This window comes from Rhinopithecus roxellana, chromosome 5, assembly GCF_007565055.1.
Source record: "Rhinopithecus roxellana isolate Shanxi Qingling chromosome 5, ASM756505v1, whole genome shotgun sequence".
NCBI lineage: Eukaryota > Metazoa > Chordata > Mammalia > Primates > Cercopithecidae > Rhinopithecus > Rhinopithecus roxellana.
The window spans coordinates 38338831-38366147 of NC_044553.1; the positions used below are offsets into that span (position 1 = coordinate 38338831).

The 27317-nt window shown below is 41.2% G+C and overlaps 1 protein-coding gene across 1 annotated transcript in view; it reads right to left on the reverse strand.

Moving 5' to 3' along the window:
* Nucleotides 1-2501: 2501 nt before the first annotated feature.
* The window catches only part of LOC104656901 (aromatase), a 127000-nt gene continuing 102184 nt past the window's right edge, over nucleotides 2502-27317 (reverse strand). The window contains exons 5-11 of the mRNA XM_010356597.1: nucleotides 20061-20215; nucleotides 13943-14119; nucleotides 10837-10951; nucleotides 7989-8103; nucleotides 7359-7521; nucleotides 4631-4872; nucleotides 2502-3372 (exon numbers count right to left, since the gene is read on the reverse strand). Of these exons, the coding sequence (XP_010354899.1) occupies nucleotides 3124-3372; nucleotides 4631-4872; nucleotides 7359-7521; nucleotides 7989-8103; nucleotides 10837-10951; nucleotides 13943-14119; nucleotides 20061-20215 (1216 nt within the window). The 3' untranslated portion in view covers nucleotides 2502-3123. The remainder of the gene's footprint in view (nucleotides 3373-4630; nucleotides 4873-7358; nucleotides 7522-7988; nucleotides 8104-10836; nucleotides 10952-13942; nucleotides 14120-20060; nucleotides 20216-27317) is intronic.

Genomic DNA, 27317 nt, shown 5'->3' on the forward strand with positions numbered 1-27317 from the left:
TTGTGAAACATTTGCTTTTTGTCATAAACCACAGTGGATTCGAGGTTATTCTTATGATAATTATCGTTGTTTTCTTATGACTCTTATTTGTTTTGCACTTTGAAATGTTTTCTTGATGGGAGAGAGAGGGGTAGAGTATACTTAATGGGTTGGACTTGATGAATGGGGGTTGCCCTGTCTAAATACATTCCATTGTCTTGTTGACCTGGTAGAAACAGGGTTATGGTCATTGACTTCCTAGAATAGGGCAATACCTGCTAAAAGCTGCAGAAAGGAAATGAAGAATTTGAAACAGGTAAGCCCTGACAGAATTGAGCCCTGAAGGGTTAAGCCCTTGACTTTGTTCTTTGAGCTAAGAGCAACTGAAAGCATCCTATGCTCCATTTGACTTACTACTTTGACAAGGTTTAATTAGTATGTCCTTCTGCAAGAATAGGTGAGAGATTCAGTCCCAGAGCCCAGCTGATACAGATTGAAAAGGGTCCCTCCATCCTTCAGTGGGCCAATGGCACATGCTTTTGTGGAATATTAGCACCATGAGCAGTGAAAGGTGCTGCTTAGGAATAAAAAGTGGCAATTTCCAAGTGGTATTTCTCAATAATGAGAGAACTTGCTGGATGTGATTATTTTCCACTTGAGAGAGGGAAAATGGGATCTCAAAGAAGGCATGGGGGTGTCTAGTATGTCCAAAGATATAGAAGGGGACAATTGTCCTTACAATTTTATAATGATAGAGCCCTTATATGCATGCATTTCACTGATAATTTACACATTCCAGTTCTTTGAGAACTGATGAAAATGGAATCCACAGCACATTGCACATTCAAGAGTGACAGTTCAGCACTTAACAATGAGGCAAAATTCTGAGGAGATAATAGAATTTTCAAATACGTGTTCATCTGCCTATGAAAAGCCAATGGTATTCCAAAATTCCTAGGCCAAGCCTCTACAAACGTATGGGGTTTGTCTATACAGGCTAAGAAGAATGAAAAGTTGAACAACTACCCAGGTATTTGATTCTGGGAGAGTTTGCTTGGATCATTCAAACCAACACTTCCCCTCTTCCTGTCCCTCCCCCATATCCCTTATTCCCACCCCCGACCCCTGCACTCCCAGTTTTCCCCCAGGATATTTTTGTATCTGCAAAATAGTTATATATGTACAACTATATCAAACTTTCATTTCACTTTGACTGTGTAGACACGGACCTTGGCTTCATATATGTAGATAAAATATACATAAATGTCCCAAGTGTATTGGATAGGTGAAGTATATGGATCCAAAGTTGGGCTTCCTCCACCATGCAGCTCCAGCCAGAGGCAATGTAAACAGAGTGTTATTAATTTTCAAGTGAATTAATTTGGGCACATTAAATCGCAAATCCTGGCCTTGCTTTCAGAGGTCTAAATTATTTGGATGATTGTCTCGAGCTGACTATAGACATATTCAGGTACACAGGAATAATCCATATATTTTTAGGCCATATAGATGATCCAAATAATTCCAAGCTCAACTAAATGTTTTATTTTTTACTAATATCCATTATTGAATTCTTGGAATACCTACCTCTTTATTTGGTTTCTGCATCAGTTGGGAGTATCTCTGAGCAGGAGTGCCTATTCAGAACTGAGCTTGGGAGAGAATACAGGGAGACAGGACGGGGAGATGGGGATGCAGATGGATTACAAAAGAAAGAAAGTAGCTCCTGCTTTCAGGGAGATTACAGTCTCATCTTATACTCAGCTGTTGCCTTATTACTACACAGTAGGATGAAAAGAATAGTCAAATGGGATGGCAATGGATTCAATGACAAATATTTACCTATTTGTAAATAAGTTTAATTTTTCAGTTTTTCAATGACATTCAGTAGAGATAGTTATATTGGCTATATAACACAAGTAAAGTGGTGTTTGAAAAGTTCCTCCATTCATTTGATTTCCTTTAGAAAGTGAATTCCAAGGTATGCATTTTATCCAGGACCACATACAATGATTCAATGAACTAGATAACGTTAAATCTCTCAGGTAACTGTTAAATTTTGAGGTAGGATTAAAAAATACTTCAGGGGTTCTACTCTGACTACGTTCTTTTCTGATCTGTTGCCCTTGGCTTTTGGGGTCATGGGAAGAAAGAGAGGGAGAAAATGTTGAGGGAGAAGGATAAGGGGATGAGAGGAGCACCCCTTAGAAGTTTGAGCCCATTGGGTTGGGACTTTTCCTCCCCCAGTCACTGAAGCTGTAGTAAAAGCAAATCAATGTCACATTTACAGTTATCTCTTCGTTAGCCACACTAATTGAGCTAAGCAAAAATGGAAACATGCCAAAAGGATTTTTATTTGAATTTGAAGTGCAGTATGCGAATTTTTTTTTCTACAGCAGACACAGGGTCCTAATAATACTTAACCCAGGCTATTACTAAATTAGTTTGTATTACTTGAATCTACAGGTAATACAACGAATTGTAGTATAGGCAAGTGGCTGAGGCATAAATGGACAGACTGGGAAACAATTTCCTCTGATTTAACTTTTGCCACAGACAGATCATATGTGGACAAACAGGAATTAATTGGGCTTAATTCACAGGAAGGGTCAAATGCTGAATTTCTAAGCATTTCTCCAAAGACTATGAATGTTGCTGTTCCACCTCCACAGAAAACAAAATTAAAGTATTTTAATTCACACTAGCAGTTGTGTTTGGCCCCAGGTACCCTGACATTGGGCTGGTCTTTCTAATCAACTTGAGTGTTTCTGCCTCAGACATAAAAATCCCCTTGGGTTGAGGCAGTAGAGCTCTAGTGGGGAACCAGACATACATTTTGTTAATGAAGGCCTATCCTCAAAGCACATTTGGTGGAATCGGGCCTTTACGGATAGTTTCTTCACTGACTATTTCTCCCTCAAACTCTTGGCCTTTGCTTTTTCTCTTGTAGTCTGGTTCTCTGGTGTGAACAGGAGCAGATGACCAATAGCACTCAGCTTGGTGACAACCCATACGAAGTATGCCTATAAAATGCAGTGGACCACTGAGTGTTCACTGTGAGGATGACAGTATTGGCAAGGATGGATGATTTGTATGTGAACTACTGATGAGAAATGCTCCAGAGTGGGTACTGACCAGCCTTCTCTAGTGTTCCAGACACCTGTCTGAGTTTCTGGGGGTAAAGATCATTTCCAGCATGTTTTTAGTCTCATCTGGGTGCGAGGACAAGTCGTGTATCTTCTGCATGCTCTCAACACACTGTCCTCGCAATGTCTTCACATGGAATCGTCTCAGAAGTGTAACGAGGATGGCTTTCATCATCACCATGGCGATATACTTTCCTGCACAGCCACGGGGCCCAAAGCCAAATGGTTGAAAGTACCTATAAGGAACCTGTGAAAATGATCAGACAGCCAGAATATTAAAGGCTAGAGTCACTCAGTCTCTGTTTGATTCATTCTGAAAACATGGGTCAGTCAGAACACTGTTGCGGTTATCAGCCACAACGCCCTCCAGCCCCTCAGATGAACAACTGGAACTCAAGCCCTTTCTCTGTCCTGTTTGATTCACCCCTTGTGATCCGACCCAACCTCAGAGAGTCCCCAGTTTTGCCTTTCATGTGCTGGGGTAAAGTAATGCAAACCATCTTATTACAGCAAGTGTTAGTATAATCAGGTAGCTCTGTGGAATAGCCACAGATTTACTACTGTTTTATAAGTCACTAAGGCAAAGATTATTTTTTGTGATACCATATAAGAGACAAAGGCAAGCAAAGATGTAGATTCCTGGCCTATTCAGTGCCAAGCATCTAACTAATTTTAGTTATGCAGAAAATTAATGAGGACCACATCTGTCTTGTCCACATCTGGACTTAGTGCCTGGCATATAGTAGATGTTCAACAATTTTTTGTTGATCAATTTACTGATTTACATGGCATTATCTGGATTGCCCATGTAGAAACAAGATGAATTGGAGTACTTAATTAATTTTAGCATCATGTTGCTACACCATATGCAAATTGAAAAAAGGGCACTTAGGGAACTGCTTATGTAATTCAGATTGAAAAACATATTGCCTAAAATTTGACCTAATGAAGGTGGAATCTCTAGTACACATCAATTATATAAAAAAAGAAAAACTGTCTCTCTTCTAATTAGTAAGTCCTATTTAGAATGGGACCTACTGCTCATGGGGCCATTTGATGAGCCAAAGGCATTTTGCAAAAATTAAATCTTCTGGTCTCATTTGATTTTCATCTGAAGCAATAGTGGACTTTCCTTTGCTCAGATGGTGCTATAGCTGAATCTGATGACATGATGACAAAGTTTAAATGGAAAATTAGGTTGGTTGGGTTAAACAAAAATCACCTCATTTTAGCCAAATTAAGGGCCCAGCTTTTTCACATTTTGACCTATTTTGTGGCCACCATGTAGATACTTCTTAGAGCTGGAGACCCAGCATCCTTGAAGGACTGAGGATGAATACGGGAGCCCTGCTCCAAGCTAGGGGACATGTGTGCTCCTGGTGAGGTGGCAGAGGGAATGAGTAAGAAAAATGAAACGTTTAAGGTGCAAACACAAAGAACCAGAGCGGATTTAACAGTTGACATTTTCAAGAATGGCACGCTCAACTTTAAGGAAGGGCTCTTACATTCTTTGCAAAATTTTCAAGAGTAAATTCATTGGGTTTGGGGAAAAACTCGAGTCTGTGCATCCTTCCAATATTCAGGATAATGTTCGTCCCCTTTTTCACTGGGTAGCCATCAATTACATCATCTTCTAAGGCTTTGCGCATGACCAAGTCCACGACAGGCTGGTACCGCATGCTCTCATAAATGAAGTTTTCCATCACTTTTAATTTTTGCATATCATCAATCTTTACGTCTCTCTCACCTGTGGAAACAGATAAAAGGGACAAATAAGGTAATGTTAGTTTCCATCTGTGATTGGCATCAAAGCTCCTGTTTTTTCCACAGAACAGTTTGCTCTTGGTTGAAAAAAACTGTGGCTCTAATTCTAATGCACACCAGCAACCAGGGCCAAATATGTTACGCTCAGTCCACAAAGTGTTTTATAAAAATTCAGATATAAAGCCAATTACCTTAAAAACTGGAGGATTTTATAGAAAAGCCTGAATATCCAGAAAACTTGGTGACGCTGAACTTACATTCCCACATAGCAATAATGGGCTGACGCTGAGTGGCCAATTACCCGTTTAGAGGGGGCATACGTCATACAGTTCCGTCTAGACCATGCCCAGTCTGCTTCAAGCATTCATCTTATCTGCCTGCTTTCTGAAATCTTTGATTTTTTGTTCCCTGCTCTAAATTGTAGGGGACATTCATTTCCTCTCTTCACTTGTGAGCAAACTGGCACAACAACCATCCCAGAGATGATGCACAGGCTGCTGCAGAGTCAAAGTGAGATGGCAGATTTGATCCATTTCAACGAAATTTTCTCCTTTGGTTACCTGTGCAGTCATCTGCCCTTACATGTCACTGATAGTCCCTCGGCATCTCAAGAAAGACCTGCAGTAGAGTGACAAGGACGTTCTCCCCACCACGACAAAATAGGTGCCTCAGATCAGCCCCGGGTGAGCTGGGGATTGATGGACACCCTAACTGTCTCAGATTGGCCTGACACTGGTCAAAGAGGCTCAGATTATTCCCAGACATGGTAAAGCTTCAGAGATGCCACTTTTGCAGAATAAAAAATAGCCCAGGGTCCTGAGGCAGCCCTGTCTCATATACAACCAAGCTACTGAGGAAAGGTCTAGTTTGGTCAGAGTCCTTTCATGGCCCTTCCCCTTACATACTGCCCTTGGCACACTCAAAGGTCTAATGGGGCCTGTATAGCTGGGGTTGGGAAGTAAAAAGGAAGATGATGGAGACGGTGACCAAAGGTGCTCACTAGGAAGTAGTTACCCAGTCTGTGTGTGGCACACAGGAGGGAGCATGGACACTTGCAAATGGCTCTGCTGCTTTTCCATCTTTGCAGAGGCCTTTTGAAGTGTCAGGGAACATCAACATGTACACGCACATTTCACTTCTCAAATAAATTGTATTCAATATGTATTAAAGGCTTATCATTTCCTTGAACGCCCTCCTTCAGTCTCTCTTTACTGTATTGAGCTTGTTTTCTTTTTCCCGCCAGACCGTGAGCCCCGCGAGCGCAGGGATGGTGCTGCCTTGTTCAAGGCTGTAGCCCTGCACCTGGCACAGAACCTGAGAACCTGAGAGGAGGCAGTCAAGAAAATATTCTGGAATTTGGAGTCTAGATGTTATTCTGGCTCCTTGCTATCTACCTTGCCAGGAAACTTCCCACCTGTGTGAGGCATCTGCAGATCCCTTCTTTCCCATATTTAACCCTTCAGTGAAATTTCTCCTTATATTTAACTATTTCAAGCAGCACTCCAATGGTTTGAAAAAGATGATGCCCTTCTACAACCAAATAACTTGTTTTGCAGGGTCTGTGTAAAGTCAAGAGAGGGAAGTCTACATTCTGTGATATCTCTTCACATTTGTAAGAAATGTGTTCCTAGAAGATTACTCATGTGAAGAAAGTGTCAAATGAGGAATTATGCTTTCTCCCAGAAAGCAAGTTTCAAAGTTGGCATGGTTGTTGCTGTAGAAGAGTGGAGCAGGATGAAACTGAAGCGGAGACAGAGCAGTGAAGCAGTAGAGCTGGGGAAGACCTGAGTGTGGACCTGGAAGCTCCGCTGCAGAAGAGCAGAGGGCAGGGAAGAGGAAGGGGCTGGCATCACTGGACTGGAGTGGAGAGGGATATGTATCACTCCCCTGTCTTTGCTGTCATCCTCTCCTCTTCCTTCTGCCACAAACTGGAAGTTCATTTGTGAACGGGTTGCTTGAAGCCCAGAAACACTGCTATAAATGAGAGACGATCATTTCCCTGGGAGATTCCATAAAAGTCTTTTGTAACTGACAAGGGAGGCAGAACACTGTATGTGATCCCATGTTTTTTGTAAAATGGACAAATCCAACCGTAAATATGTGTTTGTGGGCAAATAGAAAAAGATTTTAGCAAATACACAGCAAACTATTCACAATGGTTGCCACTGGAGAGTGGGGATGAGGCTGGAGAGAAGAGTGGAAGAGATTGAGGGGTGTCACTTACTGCTTTACACATCACTGTGATTTAAATTCCTCCCAATGAGCATGTATTACTTTTATGATTAAGAACACAGAAAGAACCATCTTTTCAGTCTATCTGGTTAATCAAATGTGACACAATGTCTTGCTTTATTGTTTGGAGTGAATTATAAAAAATTTTGTGTTTGATATCAGATTTTTAGCACATAAGAAATGGACATTCAGAAGAAATTGTTTTTAAGCTGTGTTATTTATCTGATAAATTCTTACCAACAACAGTCTGGATTTCCTTCATTATTGCCTCTTCAACATTAGGGTGCTTTGCAATGAGAAATAACATGAAGAACAAAGAGACAGACATGGTGTCAGGAGCTGCGATCAGCATTTCCAATATGCACTGGTTCACGTTCTCTCTCGTCAGGTCACCTCGTTTCTGAACAATTGGAAGATGGGAAAAATTTGGAAAGTGAATCAAAGTTTCAAAAAATGAGGGGAGGTGATACTCAAGGATCAACAACTTCAACAAAAAGAAATAATAGAAACCACATGTCTCTGTGATTGACTGTGGACATTTTACATGACAATCTTTAGCTGAAAGATGAACAATTAGGCCAGTTGTCTATGCATGTAGTGTCTTTGGCCTCCTCCAACTTGTTTTCATATTTTATATTGTTACACAGAAGAGTCACAATCTTAGCAGTCAGTCTTACTAGAATGTTCCAATCTTAAAGGCCTTACTGAAATACCTAATGTACTGGCTATTTGGATTGGGATTATAGAACTGCTAGAAAAAGTATTTAAAAGCAGAAATACACAACAGTTACAAAAGGGGATCTTTACACACCTCTACACAGTCATAACATGTGCGGCATGGGAGTTACGGTTAGTTCAGGTCAGTACCTCGGCTAAAATCAACTCAGTGGCAAAGTCCATGCATTCTTCCAGTTTCTCTTCCGTGGAAATCCTGCGTCTTTTTTCTGCTATCAGAACTTCTATGGCATCTTTCAAATCCTTGCTGGAAAAAAAGTCAAAATATAGTCTATTTGTACTCAGTTTAGACATCTAGTGAAACAGATTTATTTGCCATGTATTTAGGTAAAATGATCTGCTTTAATTGAAACCCTTGGTGCTTATGAGTCAGTGAATTACTGTTTCATTTCTTTATAAATACTCTTAAATTACATAGACCTTATACTTCATGGTTAAGGTGCCAGAGTTAGCTAAGGTTTCTGGATTCTGGTAGCAAAATCAAGGCTGTGACTTCTAGTTAAGGGTTAAAAATTGATAGCAAAATGCTAAATCTAGCAATGTTTTTCCAATTTCTGATTTGGCAGGCACAATGTTTAAATTAAAACAAAAACGAAAAAACCTGTGAGTGCTGTCAGGTGCTCTTCAGTTTGCCACAGGCACCTCCATTTCCTTGTCTTATGTTTCCACAGCCTGCTTTTTTTTTTTTTTTCTTTTTCTTTTAATTGAGACAAAGTCTCAGTCTGTCGCCCAGGCTGGAGTGCAGTGGCATGATCTCAGCTCACTGCAGCCTCCACCTCCTGGGTTCAAGCCATTCTCCTGCCTCAGCCTCCTGAGTAGTTGGGATTACAGGTACTCGCCACCATGCCCAGTTAATTTTTTGTATTTTTAGTAAAGACAGGGTTTCACCACGTTGGTCAGGTTGGTCTCAAACTCCTGACCTCAGGAGTTTGATCCGCCCGCCCCGGCCTCCCAAAATGCTGGGATTACAGGCATGAGCCACTGCACCCGGCCCCCATAGCCTGCTTTTCTTTGCCTAGTCCTGAAGACTGTTGAGTTTGAGATTCCTGTTATAAATAGTAAACTCCAGTGACTAGGTATCATTCTTGATGTTTATTCTCATGCCTTGTTAGTTTCTGCCACATTGTAAACACTAATATGTGTTGAATGAATAAACAGTTGCGTAAATATGTATAGGTATTTTGGCAGTGTGGTTGAAAGAACACTTGGATGGGGTGGGGTCAGGTCCTAGTTCAGGTTGTTCTCTTTCTATGTAAGATACTTTGAGTCTCTGGGCCCTACGTCCTTTTAAAGTGAAGGATCACACTAGATGAAAAATAAAGTCACCTTGAATCTAAACTCAATTTTTCCTATCTCTGTCCTTAAGTGTATGTGTTCTTTGTAAGTGTATTGTTCCCTTATCCCAGGGAACAATGTTCTGTATTACGTTAAATGTACAATAAATCCATCTTTCAAATTCTAATTGACATGCTCACTGATACACTTAAATACCCTACTGATCCATGCATTCATCAAATGTTTGCTGAGCAACTCCTACATACAAATAACAGATATTCACTCAGTTGGGCTATGGTGCCCTCTTCCTAGTAGGCTGAGAATGCTCATAGCATTCCCATCTGAGCACTAGCCCCAAATGGTCTGGGAGGTGTTGGAGTGCCCCTAGCATGTAAATTCATAGAGAGTTCCTTGATGGAACTGCAGAAACCTAGGAGAAACCTTTACACAGACTTGTACAATAAATTTTATAGGTCCAATGGCCAAGACCAAGGCTAAACTAATGACTAAGAACTATGTAATGAACTCTTCAGACCACTACCACTGCCACCAACTCTGATCACAGGGAAGAGAGGAATCTTTTATCTATTTGTTTTCAAGTCACAATAAGCTCTGGTGGAAATGAAATGTATAAAGAACCAAGTGTCTAAAACATTCACCTAGTACTCATCAACCATGAGAGAATAAACAAAACAACATCAAGTTGGCTTCTTCTCTAGAAACTAATATTATTGAATTTCAAAATCCACAAGTAGAATAAAGTCAGGTCTTCAGACAAGCTTGGGGACGTTTAGAGATGGAGAACTTGAGATGGTTAGGAACATCTGAGGAAGACATGAACACAGGAAAGGGAGAAACTAACATATTTAGTACCCTCTATGTGCCATGCTCTATGCTAATTGCCTTACTTATATGATGTTATTAACCTATGCCCCTACTCTAGAAGATAGATTATATCTTACTTTAAATAACTTCCCAAGGCCATTAGAAACAGGACACAAAGCAGGACTTTCTGCTTCTAGATTCCATAGGCTTTCAACTGGTGGTCAGAGGTAGCAGTGTTTAGTGACTGACTACTTGTACTCTACAAACCCATTGATTAGCCTGTAGGCCACTGGGCATTTGCCCAATTTTCTGATGGACAATTCTAAGACAAAAACAAAGCCATTTAATGACAATTTCAGGACCCCCAAAGCATAAGATGCATAATTTTAAAAACCCACACACATTTTATTGAAGTTAGTTATACTCATTAAGAAAAAATTGTATTGAGACTAATGTCAGTTCTTACAAGTTAAATTATGTTAAATTCATTCAAAAACAACACAACTATAAATTGATTCTATGGTTCCAGATTTTCAGTTGTGCAAAGATAATTTTGACAGATATTAATGACAGGATCAGTCAACCCTTCTCTTCAACTCAAAACACACTAGTGTCCTAGTTCCTGAGTTGAAGCTCCTAGACCACACACTCAGACCCCTTGCTGAGAAGCCGCCCAGCCAAAGGCTTCATTTACTCTCTGGTCTGGCCAAATGCAGCCAGATTGCTGTAAAAAGTGTTTCATCAGCAACTTAATCAACAGCTCCCTGTGGGCTCTAGAGAGCAGAAAAGTTACCGGAGAGGCCAACAAAAACAGCAAAGACACAAGGGAAAAAAACCAATCCAATTGTACTCATAAATCTTCCAAAGTTGTATTACTTACACAGACTTCTCATACTTTTTGTATAGCCAAGAAATCTTAAAGAAGATGTCTGGTTTGATGAGGAGAGCTTGCCATGCATCAAAATAACCTTGGATTTTAACCACGATAGCACTTTCTGTAGGAAAAAAAAAAAACGCACAAGGAAGAGCAGTTGAGCAAAATGTGAGCCTAAGAAGGGTGCTCTGGGCAGAAAACATTCCCTGTAGATTCTCCTAACAGTCCGGGGTTCTAAGCTAAGTGAGGTTCCATCTTCAGTAGGAGTCTTAGCCATGTGAATACCAGTAGAGAAATCAAGCACTGATTCGTTCTCCTTGCCATCCAAATTGAACTAGTTAACCAATGAGTTGCTAGTTTTCAAGTTTTCAACCTGGAATTTCACATATTCTCCTCAGGCTGAGCTTCCAACTTGCTCCTGTTTCTCTGGACAAATGGAACTAGTAATTACGGCTGTTATGGCCTTCACTCTGGTACCTGGGAGTGCAAAAAGCAGAGCCTGTTAGGTGGCTAACAAGCACATTTTAACTTCATTTGGTGTTGGGTAAGCAGAGCCATGAAGTGGACAGTTTATATGGATTATACACTTAATAGCTTCTAATCATGTTCTCATGGTGCTTTGTTCATTTTTCCCCCATAGCACTCATCACGTAGCTTTCATAGTTATTTATATTCAGTCCAGAGTGTAGAATTCATCTTGTGTTCTTCAATGTCTTGTCCTAAGCTTCACACACAATCAGCTCTTAATAAATGTTCTTTAATTAAATTGAATACTAGGGGAAATAAAATCCTTTTTCAAATTATACCAGATAATACACAAAAGGGAAGAGAACAGACATTTATTTCCAACTGCTAAATACCAGTCACCATGCTAGGCGCTTTGTGAAAGAGATTTTTAATTTCATCTTCATATTCTTGCCATGGGCTTTGTGATGTCATCCTTTTGCAATTGAAGAAATTGCAATTCATAGAAATTCGGAAGCTTGCCGAAAACCATACAGCCAGTGTGGCAATAGAGAGTGCCCACACCCACTGTTGCCCTCCTTCACTTCCTGTCCTCTTGCCCTGCTTCATTTTTCCTTCAAGGCACTTACTATTGCCTAATATTTTATTAGATATTTATTTCTTTTCCTGTCCATATCACCCACTGGAATATAAGTCCCTTGAAGGCAATAACTTTATCTGTCTGGGTCACTGTTATGTCCCCAGAACTAAAACAGTGCCTGGCATAAAATAGGCAATCAATAAATGTTTGATGAATGAATGTATGAATCAATGAACACTGGTGTTAAGTTAATTCAGGAAAATTCACATTGAGTTGTACATACTTAATGCCAACAGCAGAATGGAATTAATCCAAATGATTAATTTTCTATTGATACATAATAGATATACATATTTAGGGGTGCATGTAATATTTTGATAGATTTGTATAATGTGTAATAACCAAATCAGGGTAATGAGGATATTTATCACCTTAAACATTTATCTTTTCTTTATGCTGAGAACATTCAAATTATTCTCTACTAGTTACTTGGTTGTACATAGATCATTATTTATTTTCTTCACTACACTGATTTATCGAACACTAGGTCTTGTTTCTTCTATCTACCTGTATTTTTGTACCCATTAATCAACTTCTCCTCATCTCTTCTCTCCCCACTAGCCCACTACCCTTCCCTTCCTCTGGTAACCACCAAACTACTCAAATGATTTACGCTTTTTGGTGTGGTGGTAGAGTTGCATGTACATGTTTTTTTTTTTTTTTTTTAATCAGTAGAGTGATTTGGGAGATCTATAGGTTTTTAGGGTATATTCACTACTAGGGTTACAAAATGTATGAAGTCACGATATGAATAATGGATTTAAGAATGTTGTTTAATAATAAATTCTGTTCCTCTTGAGATAATATAAGGCCAATGCTTATGGATAAGAAGTAATAAAAAAACAAATTCTATTATTCAAGGGCATAATAAGCATTATGTCAACTGTATAAATATTTAGTGGCAAGTAATGTTCTAAAAGACATCTGAATGGGCTTGTGAATTTTTCTTTGTGTACATGTATTAGTACCTTATGCACAGACTACTAAAATGGAGACTAAAACATTCTTTAAGAGTAATATATAATTTAAATGACTTTAAGAAGAAAATGAAAAAAGTATATCAGAAAGAATGCCAATTTTTTAATTCCTATACTTTCCAGGTTGGTGTGTGGATAAAGGTCGCAATGGCAATAAAAAATGTAACCCATAGAAAAAAGTGTAAAACAATTAGGTACAAGTCCAGTGAATTCCATTCCTGTCAGGTGTTTGATCATTAGGTTAAAAAGTTATCAAAAATTCAAGGACTTTTGCACAATGGCACAACTTTTCAAGAACTAGCCAAAATATTGGCAGTTGTACTCAAGTTGCAAATTGGTTTAATCCTGCCAAAATAAAACCAAGTTCTATGAGTTTGATGTGAGCATGCACGTTTTAATATTCATTTCTGTATCATAGTGAGGAAACTAGCCTTTTGAGTGAGACATCTTGTTAAGACTATAAATAATAAATGGCAAACATGTATATATAGCAATTTTTAATACTGTTTGGCACACATTAGATACTACATTAATGGCAGCTAATATCGTCATTTCCATCAGCATCACCAGCAATATTGACATTTTTATCATATAGGCACGATATTTTCGTGTTTAGTAGCTTTGAGGGAGGAGTGTGTGTATATACATGTGTGTACATATGTATGTATATATCATGCCCAAAAGAACAACTGGAAATGATTAAATATATAAAGTTGATTGGTGGTAGGATATGTTAACAACCAAATGAAATAATCACATTTGTTAAGTTTCAACTGTGGGTAGAATTCTATTTCCTAGAGTAATGAGGAAAGATACAAAAGAAATAGATGCTGGCCACTACTTTATGGAAATTTATATTTTATAAGTGAACAAAGCAGAAACACTAGGGAAAAAAACGAGGATTACTTAGAAATGTTTGAACAAAAGCAACGTAGAAAACGGCATGTGATTCCTTTGGTCTGCTATCCCTCCTAGCTCCTTGTTCAATAAAGGACAGATGGTCAAGATGCGAGAGTGAAAATGTCAGTACCGTCCAAAGGGATCCTCAGGAAGAGCATGTTAGAGGTGTCCAGCATGACACGCCGCAGGAGGGTCAACACGTCCACGTAGCCTGATTCATTGGTCACTTCCTCCAACCTGTCCAGATGTGTTTTGAGGGATTCAGCACAGACTGTGACCATGCGAACAAGGCCGGGGCCCGACAGAGCTGCAGGGTACACACGTCAGAGAATCAGCCGTCATGAACTCCAGGGCACACACAAAATCAGGCCATTCTGGCTTTTTATGTTGGAGCTTAATTGTTCACAATTTTTTATTTAATAATTGGGTGGAAGTTTTCATCATCTTTTTTTTTTTTTTTTTTTTTTTTTTTTTTTTGAGACGGAGTCTTGCTCTGCTGCCCAGGCTGGAGTGCAGTGGCCGGCTCTCAGCTCACTGCAAGCTCCGCCTCCCGGGTTCACGCCATTCTCCTGTCTCAGCCTCCCGAGTAGCTGGGACTACAGGCGCCCGCCTCGTCGCCCGGCTAGTTTTTTGTATTTTTTAGTAGAGACGGGGTTTCACCGTATTAGCCAGGATGGTCTCGATCTCCTGACCTCATGATCCGCCCGTCTCGGCCTCCCAAAGTGCTGGGATTACAGGCTTGAGCCACCGCGCCCGGCCTTCATCATCTTTTCTTATGCTTTTCTGTGATTTTCCATAAGCATGTACTATCCTATAGTTAAGAACGAATGAATGGAAGGATGATAGGGACAAATATTATTTTAAACAAACTGTTAAAAATTAAACTTTTTTTATGCTCTAGCCAGCCATTTATGAGATTGCAAAGGAAACATTTAGTACTTGTGGTCATAACTCACAAATCAGTGATTTTTTCATATTTATTGTATACATTTCCCTCCAAAGCTGATTTGGATTTGCCTAGGATCATATTTATTTTGTGTTTCAACAGGTGGCAGGATATTACTGGAAAATTGGTCAAATTGGATCCTATTTGATCTAAGGTGCTTCCTGTTAAAGTGTAAAAAAAAGGTTAGTTGTAAAAATCCCCCAAAGTGCCCTTCTCTTAATTTTGATTTCTCTTCAAACTACTTCCAGGTTTATTTTACTCAACCAAAGGCATGACAGATAAGCAATTCCTTGCTTGCTAACCAGTCTTCCCTCACTGAACTGAGAGCTCTTTAAGGACAGTGACAGTTGCTCATTAGCATTACACTTCAAGCTGATGGTCCATGGGGGCCTTCATACATATTTTTTCAATAGAGGAAAGAATGAATGAATGAAAACAGAGTAAACTGGCTCTGATCTCACTCTTGCCCTGTTCCTGACTATCTGAGCAGTCCTGATGGTGGGTGGCCTACACAGGAGGGTTTAACCCTTAAAGTGCCCCTTTCTCTCTCTGTGTTAAGTTTCTTTAAGCTTCTTTTAGGAGTAATCTTTCTTTTTAAGTCTATTCATGTTTGTTGTTAACGTCAGAGTCTTTGAAATGAGACAAAAAATATTGGGAAACTTTGTAGATGTAACTCCAGAAGAAGACTATCTCTCTCTCTCTCTCTCTTAAACACACACACACACACACACACACACACACACACACACACACACACTGGGTTAAGCTGCAGAACCCCCATGCCTAAAGGTATACTTTGCAAACAAGAAAGGAGGTCTGAGCCCTGGTCCTAGACTTTTGAAATTTCCATACATCTTGGAAGGAAGGTTGAGGTAGAAGCAGGCTTTCTGACCATAGGAAGGACTTGGCAGATGTGAAAGACCAGGATGTTGTTCTCTGGGTGACTGCCACTTCAGCAAGCAGGACAAATGACTCAATCCTTTGTGTGGAAGGGTTGGCTTAGAATGTCACTGGTGGTTTTCTCTCAGGCTGATGCATGATTTGCCTCTGTGTTTAAAGAGCTTGAAGCCACATGCCAAACTTATGGGCAAAAATGTAATAACATTGTTTATAGGTAGTGGTATGATGTAGATACGATTTAATTTTTAAAATGTGCCAAAACGTATTGAATCTATCCAGTCAAAAGAAAATTGGGCAAGCAATCAGCAAATACCATTAATATGGACACATTTCTCGGCAGTTTTGGGAAACATATGCTATTTCTTCACCCCTCGCTCCCACCCTTCCCCACCTCCCAAGATGGGCCATTGCCTAAGTTGCACTTAACTATTTCTCTAGAGACTCACTCAGTAAGTCAATACTTTCATTAACGTTACTGAAACTTGTGCCAAACTTTCTACTATATCAGGAAAACCAATAGGGAGTCTAACTCTAAAAGGAAATTCGTTGAAAAATGCTTAGGACTCTCATTGATTATAGAAATGTCAGACACCACAGTGAACTTTCCAGTAAGCAATTAGCCTCCTATTTCTTGGGATTATGAATTTGGGTCCAGTTGTGTAGCACTTTTTTGTAGAAACCCTGATCTTCCCTATAGAAGGCTATCTAAAAAAAGTCACAAAGATGTTTTGCTTAATTTCCAAGTACTATAGGGTCTACTACTGTAGGGTCTATCCTTTTGACTATCTTGAACCCACAGCCTCCCCTCCACCCTTCCTGCATCACTGCAGTAGCTCCTAAATGTTCTCACTGCTCATGGTCCTGCTTCCTTCCAGTTAGTCATTCTCTCTGCTACCAGAGGGATTTTTATAAAATACAAATATGTTCATGTCATTCTGCTTAAAATCTAGTGATTCTCCATAGTTTTTGAGATAAGCTCAATTCCTTGCCTTAACCGAGAGATTTTTGGTGATATGGCCCTGCCCTCCCCTTGGCCACGTCCCTGAATGTATCTTCACCAGGCACAAGGACTTACTGACAGGGCCCTGGATGCCTCATGTCTAACTACTCATCTGTGCCTTTGGCTATCCTGTTCTTTACTCCTAGAATGTTTGTCTTTTGTTTTCTTAATTAGCTTCTACCTTACGCATTATAAGCATCCAGTCCTCTGAAAAGTCTCCCCTGCCCCTCAGTGTGCTTTAGATGGCCTGTTCATCTGTACGTGGCATCACTCCGTGCAACCGCCAGCATTACTATCACCTAGGGTAGTATTTGGTGATGTGCTGGGCTGCCCCTTCCTAATTCAAACCCCCCTCACCCATTATAAGTTCCTCGAGGGCAGGAACCACATCTGGTTTGTCATTGTATCTTGGTACCTAGTTCAGTGATGACAACGGTGGTTTGTTAAACAAATGGATGAACTTAGAGATTCTTTTAATTAGCTCTTGCATGTCAGGGTAGAGAATATTGGTATGTGAAAGTTTACTACTCCTAAATACTAGTTCACATATTCCTAATATGCCTGAGCCAAATGAAAAAGTCAAACGTACATTTCTATGGGATCTTATAGCATTATTTCATTTGCTCTTCACAACAGCCCTAGAGTGCAAGTTTTATAACATTTATCACCTTTTGTGAATAGGGAATCTGAAGCTCAGAAAGGCGAAGCGACTTGCCTAAGGTCAGATAGGTAGCAAGTGGCAGTGCTGGGACTCAAACTCACAACCTGTAATACTAAGTCCTATACTTTTTCCATTAATTCATTCCATAGTTTTATAAGGTATAAGGAGATTTATCTCCCCCAACATGAGTGATAGGCAGAATAATAGCACCCTAAATTTGTCTGGGTCATAATCCCCAGAACCTACTAATACATTACTTTACAGGAAAAGTAGCAGATATAACTAAGGTTAAGGACTTTGAAATGGGGTGGGACAAACCTCATCATGAGTTCTTAAAAGCAAAGATTACAGGCTCATGCCTGTAATCCCAACACTTCGGGAGGCTGAGGCGGGCGGATTACAAGGTCAGGAGATGGAGACCATCCTGGCTAACACGAAGAAACCCCATCTCTACTAAAAATACAAAAAATTAGCCAGGCGCGGTGGCTCATGCCTGTAATCCCAACACTTCGGGAGGCCGAGGCGGGTGGATCACAAGGTCAGGAGATCGAGACCATCCTGGCTAACATGGTGAAACCCCATCTCTACTAAAAATACAAAAAATTAGCCGGGCATGGTGGCGGGCGCCTGTAGTCCTAGCTACTTGTGAGGCTGAGGCAGGAGAATGGTGTGAACCCAGGAGGCGGAGCTTGCAGTGAGCCGAGATGGCGCCACTGCACTCTGGTCTGGGCGACAGAGCAAGACTCTGTCTCAGAAGAAAAAAAAAAAAAAAAGGCAAAGGACCTTTCTAAGCCGAGGTCAAAGCCAGAGAGAGATGGGATGACAGAAGGTGGGCCAGAGATGTAACGTGCAAAGGACTCAATCCACTGTTGCTGGCTTTGAAGCTGGAGGAAAGGGCCACAAGCCAAGGAATGTGGCTGGCTTCTAGAGCTGGAAAAGACAAAGAGTCTCTCCTAGAGCCCCCAGAAAGGCACATAGCCTTGCCTATGCCTTGATTTTCAGCTCATTGAGATCCATGTCAGACTTCTGACCTACAGAACTGTGAGATAAATGTGTTCTTTTAAGCCACTTATTTTGTGGCAATTTGTTACAGCAGCAATAGGAAAGTGATACATTGGGGTCTACAGCAAGAGTTGTGCTGAGTCCTGGTGAGGGGCAGCTCTGAAGGCTGGGCTCAACACCCAGTGGGCAAAGGTACTGGCACAGCTCTCCCCACCTTAGCAGGCACACGGAAGGTGGTTACCTGGGTTCACAGCATGGGCTGCTGGAGGGAAGGCTGTGAATAGACAGGGCCGGACCTAAAATCATCTAGCCCCAGATTCCACCACTGACAAGGTTTCTAGGGCACGATTATCTTTCTTGATGCTTGATAGTAATGTCAAGGGTTAGTCATGTGTATTCCCCAATAGTTTCATTTCCAGCATGATGAGGTAAAGGGAGAAAAATCACTGGATAAGGAGGCTTGCAACTGAGTCTCAGCTCATTCATTACTCCCTGTTTTGCCTGGGTGAAAATCATAACTTCATTGGGACTTTATTTCCTCAACTGTGAAAATCAGAGGTTAGGTGACAGATATGGAGTCCCTCTCAGTTCTAAAATTCTCTAATTTCATTCACAAATTGCTTCCTGCTGAATCATCTGGGCTGTCAGTCAAGCACTCAGCAAACACATTGGCCATGTTTAAATCAAACATATGGGTGACATGCTAAATTCTTTTTTTTTTTTTTTTTTTTTTTTTGAGATGGAGTCTTGCTCTGTCCACCAGGCTGGAGTGCAGTGGTGCTATCTCGGCTCACTGCAAGCTCCGCCTCCCGGGTTCCCGCCATTCTCCTGCCTCAGCCTCCCGAGTAGCTGGGACTACAGGCGCCCATCACGGCGCCCGGCTTTTTTTTTTTTTGTATTTTTAGTAGAGACGGGGTTTCACCGTGGTCTCGATCTCCTGACCTTGTGATCCGCCCGCCTCGGCCTCCCAAAGTGCTGGGATTACAGGCGTGAGCCACCGCGCCCGGCCGACATGCTAAATTCTTAACTGAAATGACGCTAAATATATATCTTCATCTCTTCTTTATGCCTATAAAATTGCTTTGCATATCAATAAGAAGAAAAGAATTTGTGGTGATTAAGAAATACAGGCTTCAGGGATATATTCCAGGCTATCATTTACTAATGTTTGGACCTTGGGCAAGTTACTTAACCTCTTTATGCCTTCATTTTCTGTCAGTTGTAGGTGATAACAACATTTACCACATGGGGCTGCCATTCAAGTGTTTAGAACAATGGCTACTACAGAGTAAAGGTATAATAAATGTTAGCTCTTCCTCCTTTATTGCAGTATAATTCAAAATATGATTTCAGACTGGGCATGATGGCTCATGCCTGTAATCCCAGCACTTTGGGAGGCCGAGGCGGGTGAATCGTTTGACTCCGTGAGTTCAAGCCCAGCCTGGTCTCAAATGTGGCAAAACCCTATTTCTACAAAAAAATACAAAAATTAGCCAGGCATAGTGGTGCACACCTGTAGTCCCAGCTACTTGCGAGGCTGAGGTGGGAGGATCACCTGAGCCCGGGAGGTGGAGGTTACAGTAAGCCAAGGTCGTGCCACTTCACTCCAGCCTGGGTGATCGAGTCAGACTCTGTCTCCATAAACAAATAAATAAGTAAATAAAATATTTAACAAATATGATTTCAAAAAAGGCATATTCATAGACAAAAACGAAGAATGTAGCTAAGTACCTGCTTACCTTTCATAAAGAAGGGTCGAGTTGTTTTCCAGAGATCTGGATTGTTGTTAAATATGATGCCTTTCTCATGCATACCGATGCACTGCAGCCCAAGTTTGCTGCCGAACCGAGAGCTGTAATGATTGTGCTTCATTATGTGGAACATACTTGAGGACCTGAAAAGAAAGGAAACCTTGGTGTCATTTGTAAGGGTCAGCAGAACTCATGGTGGTACATTTTGACTAGGAGGTAGCTCTCTTAGCAAATGCATGTCGCTCCAAATGCAATGTGCATGATTTCTAGTATTCAGGTTGAATAAGCACTTCTGTTACCATGAGGACATCCTTCTCCATTTGAATCATTTCTACCTACTGACTCCCTGTTTAAACATCACCAAAGATAGAAAACACACACACATACCCACACACCATTCCTTATTTCTCTTTCTTCTCTAACCTCCCCAAAATACTACCCACTACTGGAGTCAGAGCTTCAAGGCTGTTAAGAAGCTGAACCCTCCACACCACCAGAGCCAGAAGAACCTCCAGCCTCCCAGGTCTCACCCAGCCTCACTCCACAAAGTGCCACCCACTGCAAGAGTGAGTCACAGAATCGGAAGTCTGTGGAATTACCAAAGTCTTGTTTTCCTATTTTGGAACCAGCAGTTTTGCCTAGTACCACCCAACTCTAGTCTCTGATCAGGCCTGCCCTCTCCAGTGGAGTATCAGTCAGGGCTTGAAAAACATCTCCTTGGGCACTTCTTCTAGCCCTGAGCTTGGCCAGGGCCTGGCTGGGCTGGCATGCAAAGCTCACTGCGGTAGTAAAGGAAGCTATTTTGGGGCTCTGCATTCCATCATGACTCATCAAAGTCTCCAGGGTCACAGAGTTCTCCCATGACATAGGATGTGATGAGACATGAGATAGTACAATTTGCATGATGCTCAATTATGCAAATTCAAGATGCGTAAGATGTCACTGGTATTATCTTGATTTCAGATGTTGTTGTTACTTTCTTGGTGAACTTAATATTTATACAAAATTTCATGTATTAATTTCAACTTTGGTCCTCCCTCCCCTCTGGTCTCCCAAAATTTCGTTTCACAATGCAAATTCTCCTACTATGGAGGTTTTCAGAACACATAACCCTCAAAGATTAGAAGTGGTTACTATAATATCTGCAACTGGTTCTCAGACAGGTTGGAGAGACTCTTGCTCCTCCATCTCCTAGTTGACACTTGGCTCCTAAAAGGATACCTTTGCCTTAGTGAGGTTGTTCAGTTTACCTGCTGAAATACCTTCCCAGAGGACTCTAGGCCTAAAAAGCGCTGCTCTGGTTCAACGGATTAAGTTGTGGGCTAAGTATTAATCCAGCTCTCACGTCTGTGATGTGTTCCATAGTCCTATTTAAGCTTTAAAAGTAAGCCTCTGAAATAATGGTAGTATCAAGAAATTAGAACAAGATTATTATTATATAAAATACAAAAATTAGCTGGGCGTGGTAGTGTGTGCCTGTAGTCCCAACTACTTGGGGGACTGAGGCAGTAGGATAGCTTGAGCCCTGGAGGTTGAAGCTGCAGTGAGCCATGATCATGCCATTGCACTCTAACCTGGGTGACAGACCAAGATCCTATCTCAAAAAAAAAAGCAGAGTTATTGTAAATAACTTATTTACTTGATATTTATTTCAGGAAAAATCCCCTATTTTCAAATAAAAACACCATTAAATATTCTTTTGATCTGATTCCAGATAATATTCATCAAATAGTCCTAAGTTTTGGACATGTTTGCCTCTCCCTAGCAAAAAAATAAATAAAAATAATAAAAAAATAAAAAATAAAAATACAGATGCTTCCATTTGTATTCTAGGGAATTAATTTGTCTGACACTTCAAATTTTGTCATATATAGAAAAATTAGGCTATAGGAAGGCATGAAATTCTTACTAATTAAAATATTTGAAAACTCTAGCTTTACTTACCTTCCCCTCCATCATTCCATAATTAAAGCAGAAATTAAGTTATTTATATATTCTTTGTTCACAAACTCATGTCTAAGAATTTTAAGCACTTAACGGACAAACACTATTTTTCTGCTCTGACCCTAGGGTTTTTGTATACTGCATTAATCATATTGGCCTGTCCATTTCATTTAAGAACTTGCTAACCAGTTTTCAAAAGAGAGTAAGAAACTCCAAACATAAAACAAACCCAACTAAATATTTGCTAGTTATTAGTAACGAAGAGTCAACCTTTAAAATTCATGTGTCCTTTAGGGGGCACCAACATCTCAGCTGTTTTGAATCCAAAGCTCAGGCTTCCAGGGACAAAGCTAATCAGGCAGAAGTGATAAAGCAAGGGATGGGTGACTGCTTTATTTAAATTGCTCACAGGTGAGCAATTTAAAACACGGTCACTTACTAAAAGTAGGCTGGATTGATCTAGCCAGAGTAAATCAGAGAAGTGAAGAACAGAAGGTCAGTGACGAACTAAGGACCCCAGCCCAGAGCTCCTCCTGGCAGTCAAGGCAGGCCTGGCTCTGGCTTGTGGGCCAGCCTGCAACACTGCCATAGGCAAGTGTTATACTCATTAGTTGGGAGAATGAGGATTTCTTAGCACTGAGGAGAGTCCAACTGAGTCCCCAACCTCAGCAGGGACAGGGCACAGTGTTGGGTGTCTGGCACTAGGGTTATTATCCCTCATTAAGCATGACTGAAGACAAAAGACATCTCCAAAGATGGCAGACCTCTTGTCTGTTCAAAATGAAAAGTAGCCAGGGAGTAAGCACTTAGGTGATGAGAAGGAAGCCACCTGAGTTCTGGGATTAAACAACTCACACACTTGTGGGCAGGTTCAACAGTGATGAGGAGGCAATTAATGGAATAATTGGTGACTTTTTTTTTTTTTTTTGAGACAGAGTCTCACTCTATTGTCCAGGCTGGAGTACAGTGGCACAATCTCAGCTAACTGCAAACTCCACGTCCCAGGTTCAAACAATTCTCGTGCCCCAGCCTTCTGAGTAGTTGGGATTACAGGCGCTCACCACCACGCCCAGCTAATTTTTTGTGTGTGTTTTTAGTAGAGACAGGGTTTCACCATGTTGGCCAGGCTGGTCTCAAACTCCTGACCTCAAGTAATACGCCCACCTTCACCTCCCAAAGTGCTGGCATTACAGGTGTGAGCCACTGCACCCAGCTGGTGACAAACATTTAAAAACAGTTGCCTCGTGTAGATCTGTTCCATCAATCCTGTCACCTTTTCACTGTCCTTCACGTCTCTAATATCCTCACTTACCCAGTTTAAATTCTAGGTGACTATAAGAGATAAGCAATCTTTATAACAGAGGAATCTTACTGTAACCACCCAACCAAGTGATCAAATTTAACATCAATGCTACTGGGACAACCCGTTACTCTTCTGATGTGATGTGATATGAAGTTCCTAGTACTATTGAAGTGTTATTGCAAAAATGTGCAACCTTAATCTAATTGAGCCTTTAGACCCAATTTTCAGTTTACAAGAAATACAGGGAATAGATGAATATAGTAAATGACATCCTGATGAAACAGTGAGAAAAATTCAGAATGTGGGATATCTTATAGCTGACCTGGTCTCTTCAAAAGGTCAATGTCATAGGGGGAAAAGTGTGGCAGGGGGACGGCTCTTTCAATTTTCCTACTCATTTGATAGTTTTCTTAATAGAAAGTTGGGAAGAAATTATTGTCAATCTAAAATTAAAACACCCTTCCCTGAATCCTCAACTCCCTTGACCCTCTTCTTACTTTGTCATGGTTGCCTGGTAAAACCACAACTCCAGCTAAGTCCAACTCTGAGCTTATTCTGTGCTTGCACCTGGCAGTTGAAGTGGGCTGGGAAAAAAGAAAAACCACGTATGTGCACACATGTGTGTGCATGTGTGTGCGTGAGCACACACGTGCCTGCTGTCAGGTCTCGGTTAAATTCAAGTGAGCTCTTAGTGTCGCTGGCAATGCTACTGCAAGTCCCCAGCCTGTTCACTCTCTCACTCTTCTACATGACTATTATATTCTCCCCACTCAGCCCCAGCTGAAGACTTTATTTCCAATTTTCCCAAGAAAATGGAAACAACTACAAGAGAATCTCCACAAGCCCCAACGACCCAGACCTGTGCCTGTATATTCCACTTTCCCTCCTATTACGATGGAAATTCTATGTCCCCATTCAAGGCCAACCCATCCACTTGTCCCCAGGGACCTCTTCACATCTCACTTAGCACACCCTTTCTTTCTCTTCCATCAACAATCATTTGATTTTCCTCCATAACTGACCATTCCCCCTACAACTCACATGCTGCAATTTCTCCTATTTTAAAAATCAAATTTCCTTTGCCTGCACATCTCGTTCAGCTACTGTCCCATTTCCTGCCTTCTTTATGGCAAACTCCTCGGAAGACTTGTCTACACTTGATGCCTCTGATTCTTCTCCCCCTATTCTCTTCTCTGGTCAGACTTTTGCCCTGACTAGTACATTGAAACTGCTGTTGTCAAGGTCAACTGTGACTTCCCTGTTGCTAAATGCAGTACTGAAATCTCCACGATTCCCTTTCCCCATCAGTGGTATTTGACATGGTTCACAATTTCCTAAGCCCTGATATGGATTCTTCACCTGGTTTTCAGTCACCACACTTTCCTGGTTTTCTCTTCTCCATCCAGCTGCTCCTTCTCAGTCTCTGTTGCTAGTTTCTGTCCTATTTACACTAGAGGGTCTCAAGGTTCAGTCCTCTCTACTCAATCATCCCACTCAGATGTCAACTGGGCATGTCAAATGTAACATGTCTAGAATGGAACCCTAATCTCTCCCCTTCCCAACTTGCTCCACCTATCTTAGGACACGATGTCCCCATTCAATGCAAAACTGGACAGCACTTTGACTCTTTTTTTTTTCTCTCACATCCTACATCCAATCTGTCAGCAAGTCTGTTGGCTTTGCCTTCAAAATATGTCTGGAATTTTCCCTCATATCTTATCACCTCTACTGCTACCACCTGGACCAGCCACCATCACCTCTTGCCTAACTGGTCTCTCTGGTCCTATCCCTTGTCTTCTTGCACCTATTATCAACAGAGCAGCCAGAATGATTCTGTGAAACACAAATGAGTCACATGCGTCACTCCTCTGCTCAAATTCTTCAGTAGCTTCCTTTCTCACAGAGGGTAAAAGCTCGAGTTGTTACGATGGCCTGCAAGGCCTGACGTGATTTGGTACCCTATTGCCTCTCTCATCTCATCTCCTGTGTTCTTCCACTCAGGCTCTCACCTTAGGACATTGGCACTTGCTGTTTCTTCTGTCTAGAATGCTTTTCCACCGGGTCTCTGCATGGGCTACTTGCTCATTTCCTTTAGGTTTTTATTTAAATGCTGTCTTCTCAGTGAGGGCTGCCTGTACCACCTATTGACAATCACACCTGCGTCTCTACAACTCGTCCTCCCCCATCCGCTTTCCCTATTCTTTTTCTATGTAATACCTATCTGCCTCATAACAGTGTGACCAGCTATCCTGGTTTGCCCAGGATTATGCCAGTTTCAGCACTGAAAGTCCCACATCCTGAGAAAGGCCCTGGTCCCAGGTTAACTGAAACAATTGGTCACTCTGCTGATACACTATATATTTTACTTGTTTATTGATGACCTAGTGACAACATATTGCTCCATGAGGTAAATGAATTTTGGCTGGTTTTTTCACTGCTGTATTCCCAGAGCTTAGAACAATACCTGCTGCTATACATAGTAAGTTTTCAATAAATATTTAATGGATGAAGAGCCAGTAATGACTATTACAACTTAGAATCGTTCAGTGCTTAGTATATAATAAATTCACAGTAAATGTATATTCAAAGAATAAATGAAGGAAACCCCCGTAAATGATGTGTAAATTTGCACATCATTAAGACAGATGTAAAAATATAACCCTAATTAGTATGTTAATTGCTAACAGATATGCAAATAGAACCTGAATTAGCATGCTAATTGCTAATTTCCCTTTATGAGTGCTACATAAATTTTTTTCTATTCATGACAAAAACTAATCTAGGGACATATAATGGACATATAGTGTCATGCATCACCTACAGACCCTCATTAATTTAGAGCACAGCTGCCTGGGTAGCTGCCTGGGCGAAGAACGGTGCACACATCATCTACATCTCACCAGATGGACCGTGCCTCGACGCCCCCAGTGGCGCAGGCGGCATCGCAGCAGCCCATATGCCTGACTTTTCCCCTGAAGTTCTGCAGCCCCCATTACTTTGGGACAAAGCTGGTTGGAAAAGTTGGACCATAATTTCTACACAGTTGTAATGACTACAGACCTCAAACTTTTCAAAAGAAAAAAAAAATCTGGCAAACTATTCAAACAAAAATAAAAAGCTTTCTGAGGTCCAGTGGGGTCTTTTCAAGAGGTACGGGGAGTTCTGGAAGGGACTTGAAGAGCAGGCAAGGAAAGGAGATGGGGACAAACATGTCCTATTCCCGCGGGGAGCTCAGCCTTTAACAACAAAATTGAACTGCTCTGAGGCAATTAAGGAGAACACAAAGACTCCAACAAGTGAAAAGCCTGAGAGGACAGGAAAAGGAAAGAACTGGGAGAGCTGGGGATAGGGTGGGTGGGTTGTGGCCGCGTCTCTGCGTGCACGAGCGCCTGACTTGGTCGGGGTTGTTGGAGTCGATTTCCTAATTAAGACTAGCAGAGTGGTCAGATGCCACCCCCACTGTAACGAGCAACCACTTCAGGAATTGTCTTTGGGAATTCAGGGAGTTTTTCTGGAGACTTAAGAATCTAGCATCGAAATATCTAGTATGTCAGAATGATTTCTATCCTAGTACTGTGGTCCTTTCTCAATTCCATCATTCTTTACACCAGTTCTAGTCTTATACCGCCACCACCTCAGCATAAGACAAAACCAAACCTGCATTGCTGTTTCCCCTAACCCCGGGGAGAGGCCCTCCTGCCCCAGGAGCTTCCTCCTCCACCCCCTCTCTAGATGGAATGTTCTCAAACTCAGTCATACCCTGGGATCACCTGGGGAGTATTAAACACCACTGATGCCTGGATCCTACCCTCAGAGGTTCTGATCTAAAAGTGGGGGTGTGGCCTAGGCAGTGGGGCTTTGAAAATCTCCCTGGGTGACTGTAAGGTACAGCTAGGGTGAGAAGCATGGCACTGTGCTAGATCCTGGGCAGCAGGTAGATATCCTTCTAGATAAATATCCTGCGGGTCACTTCACCTGTCTGCTGAGGGAAAGAGGTG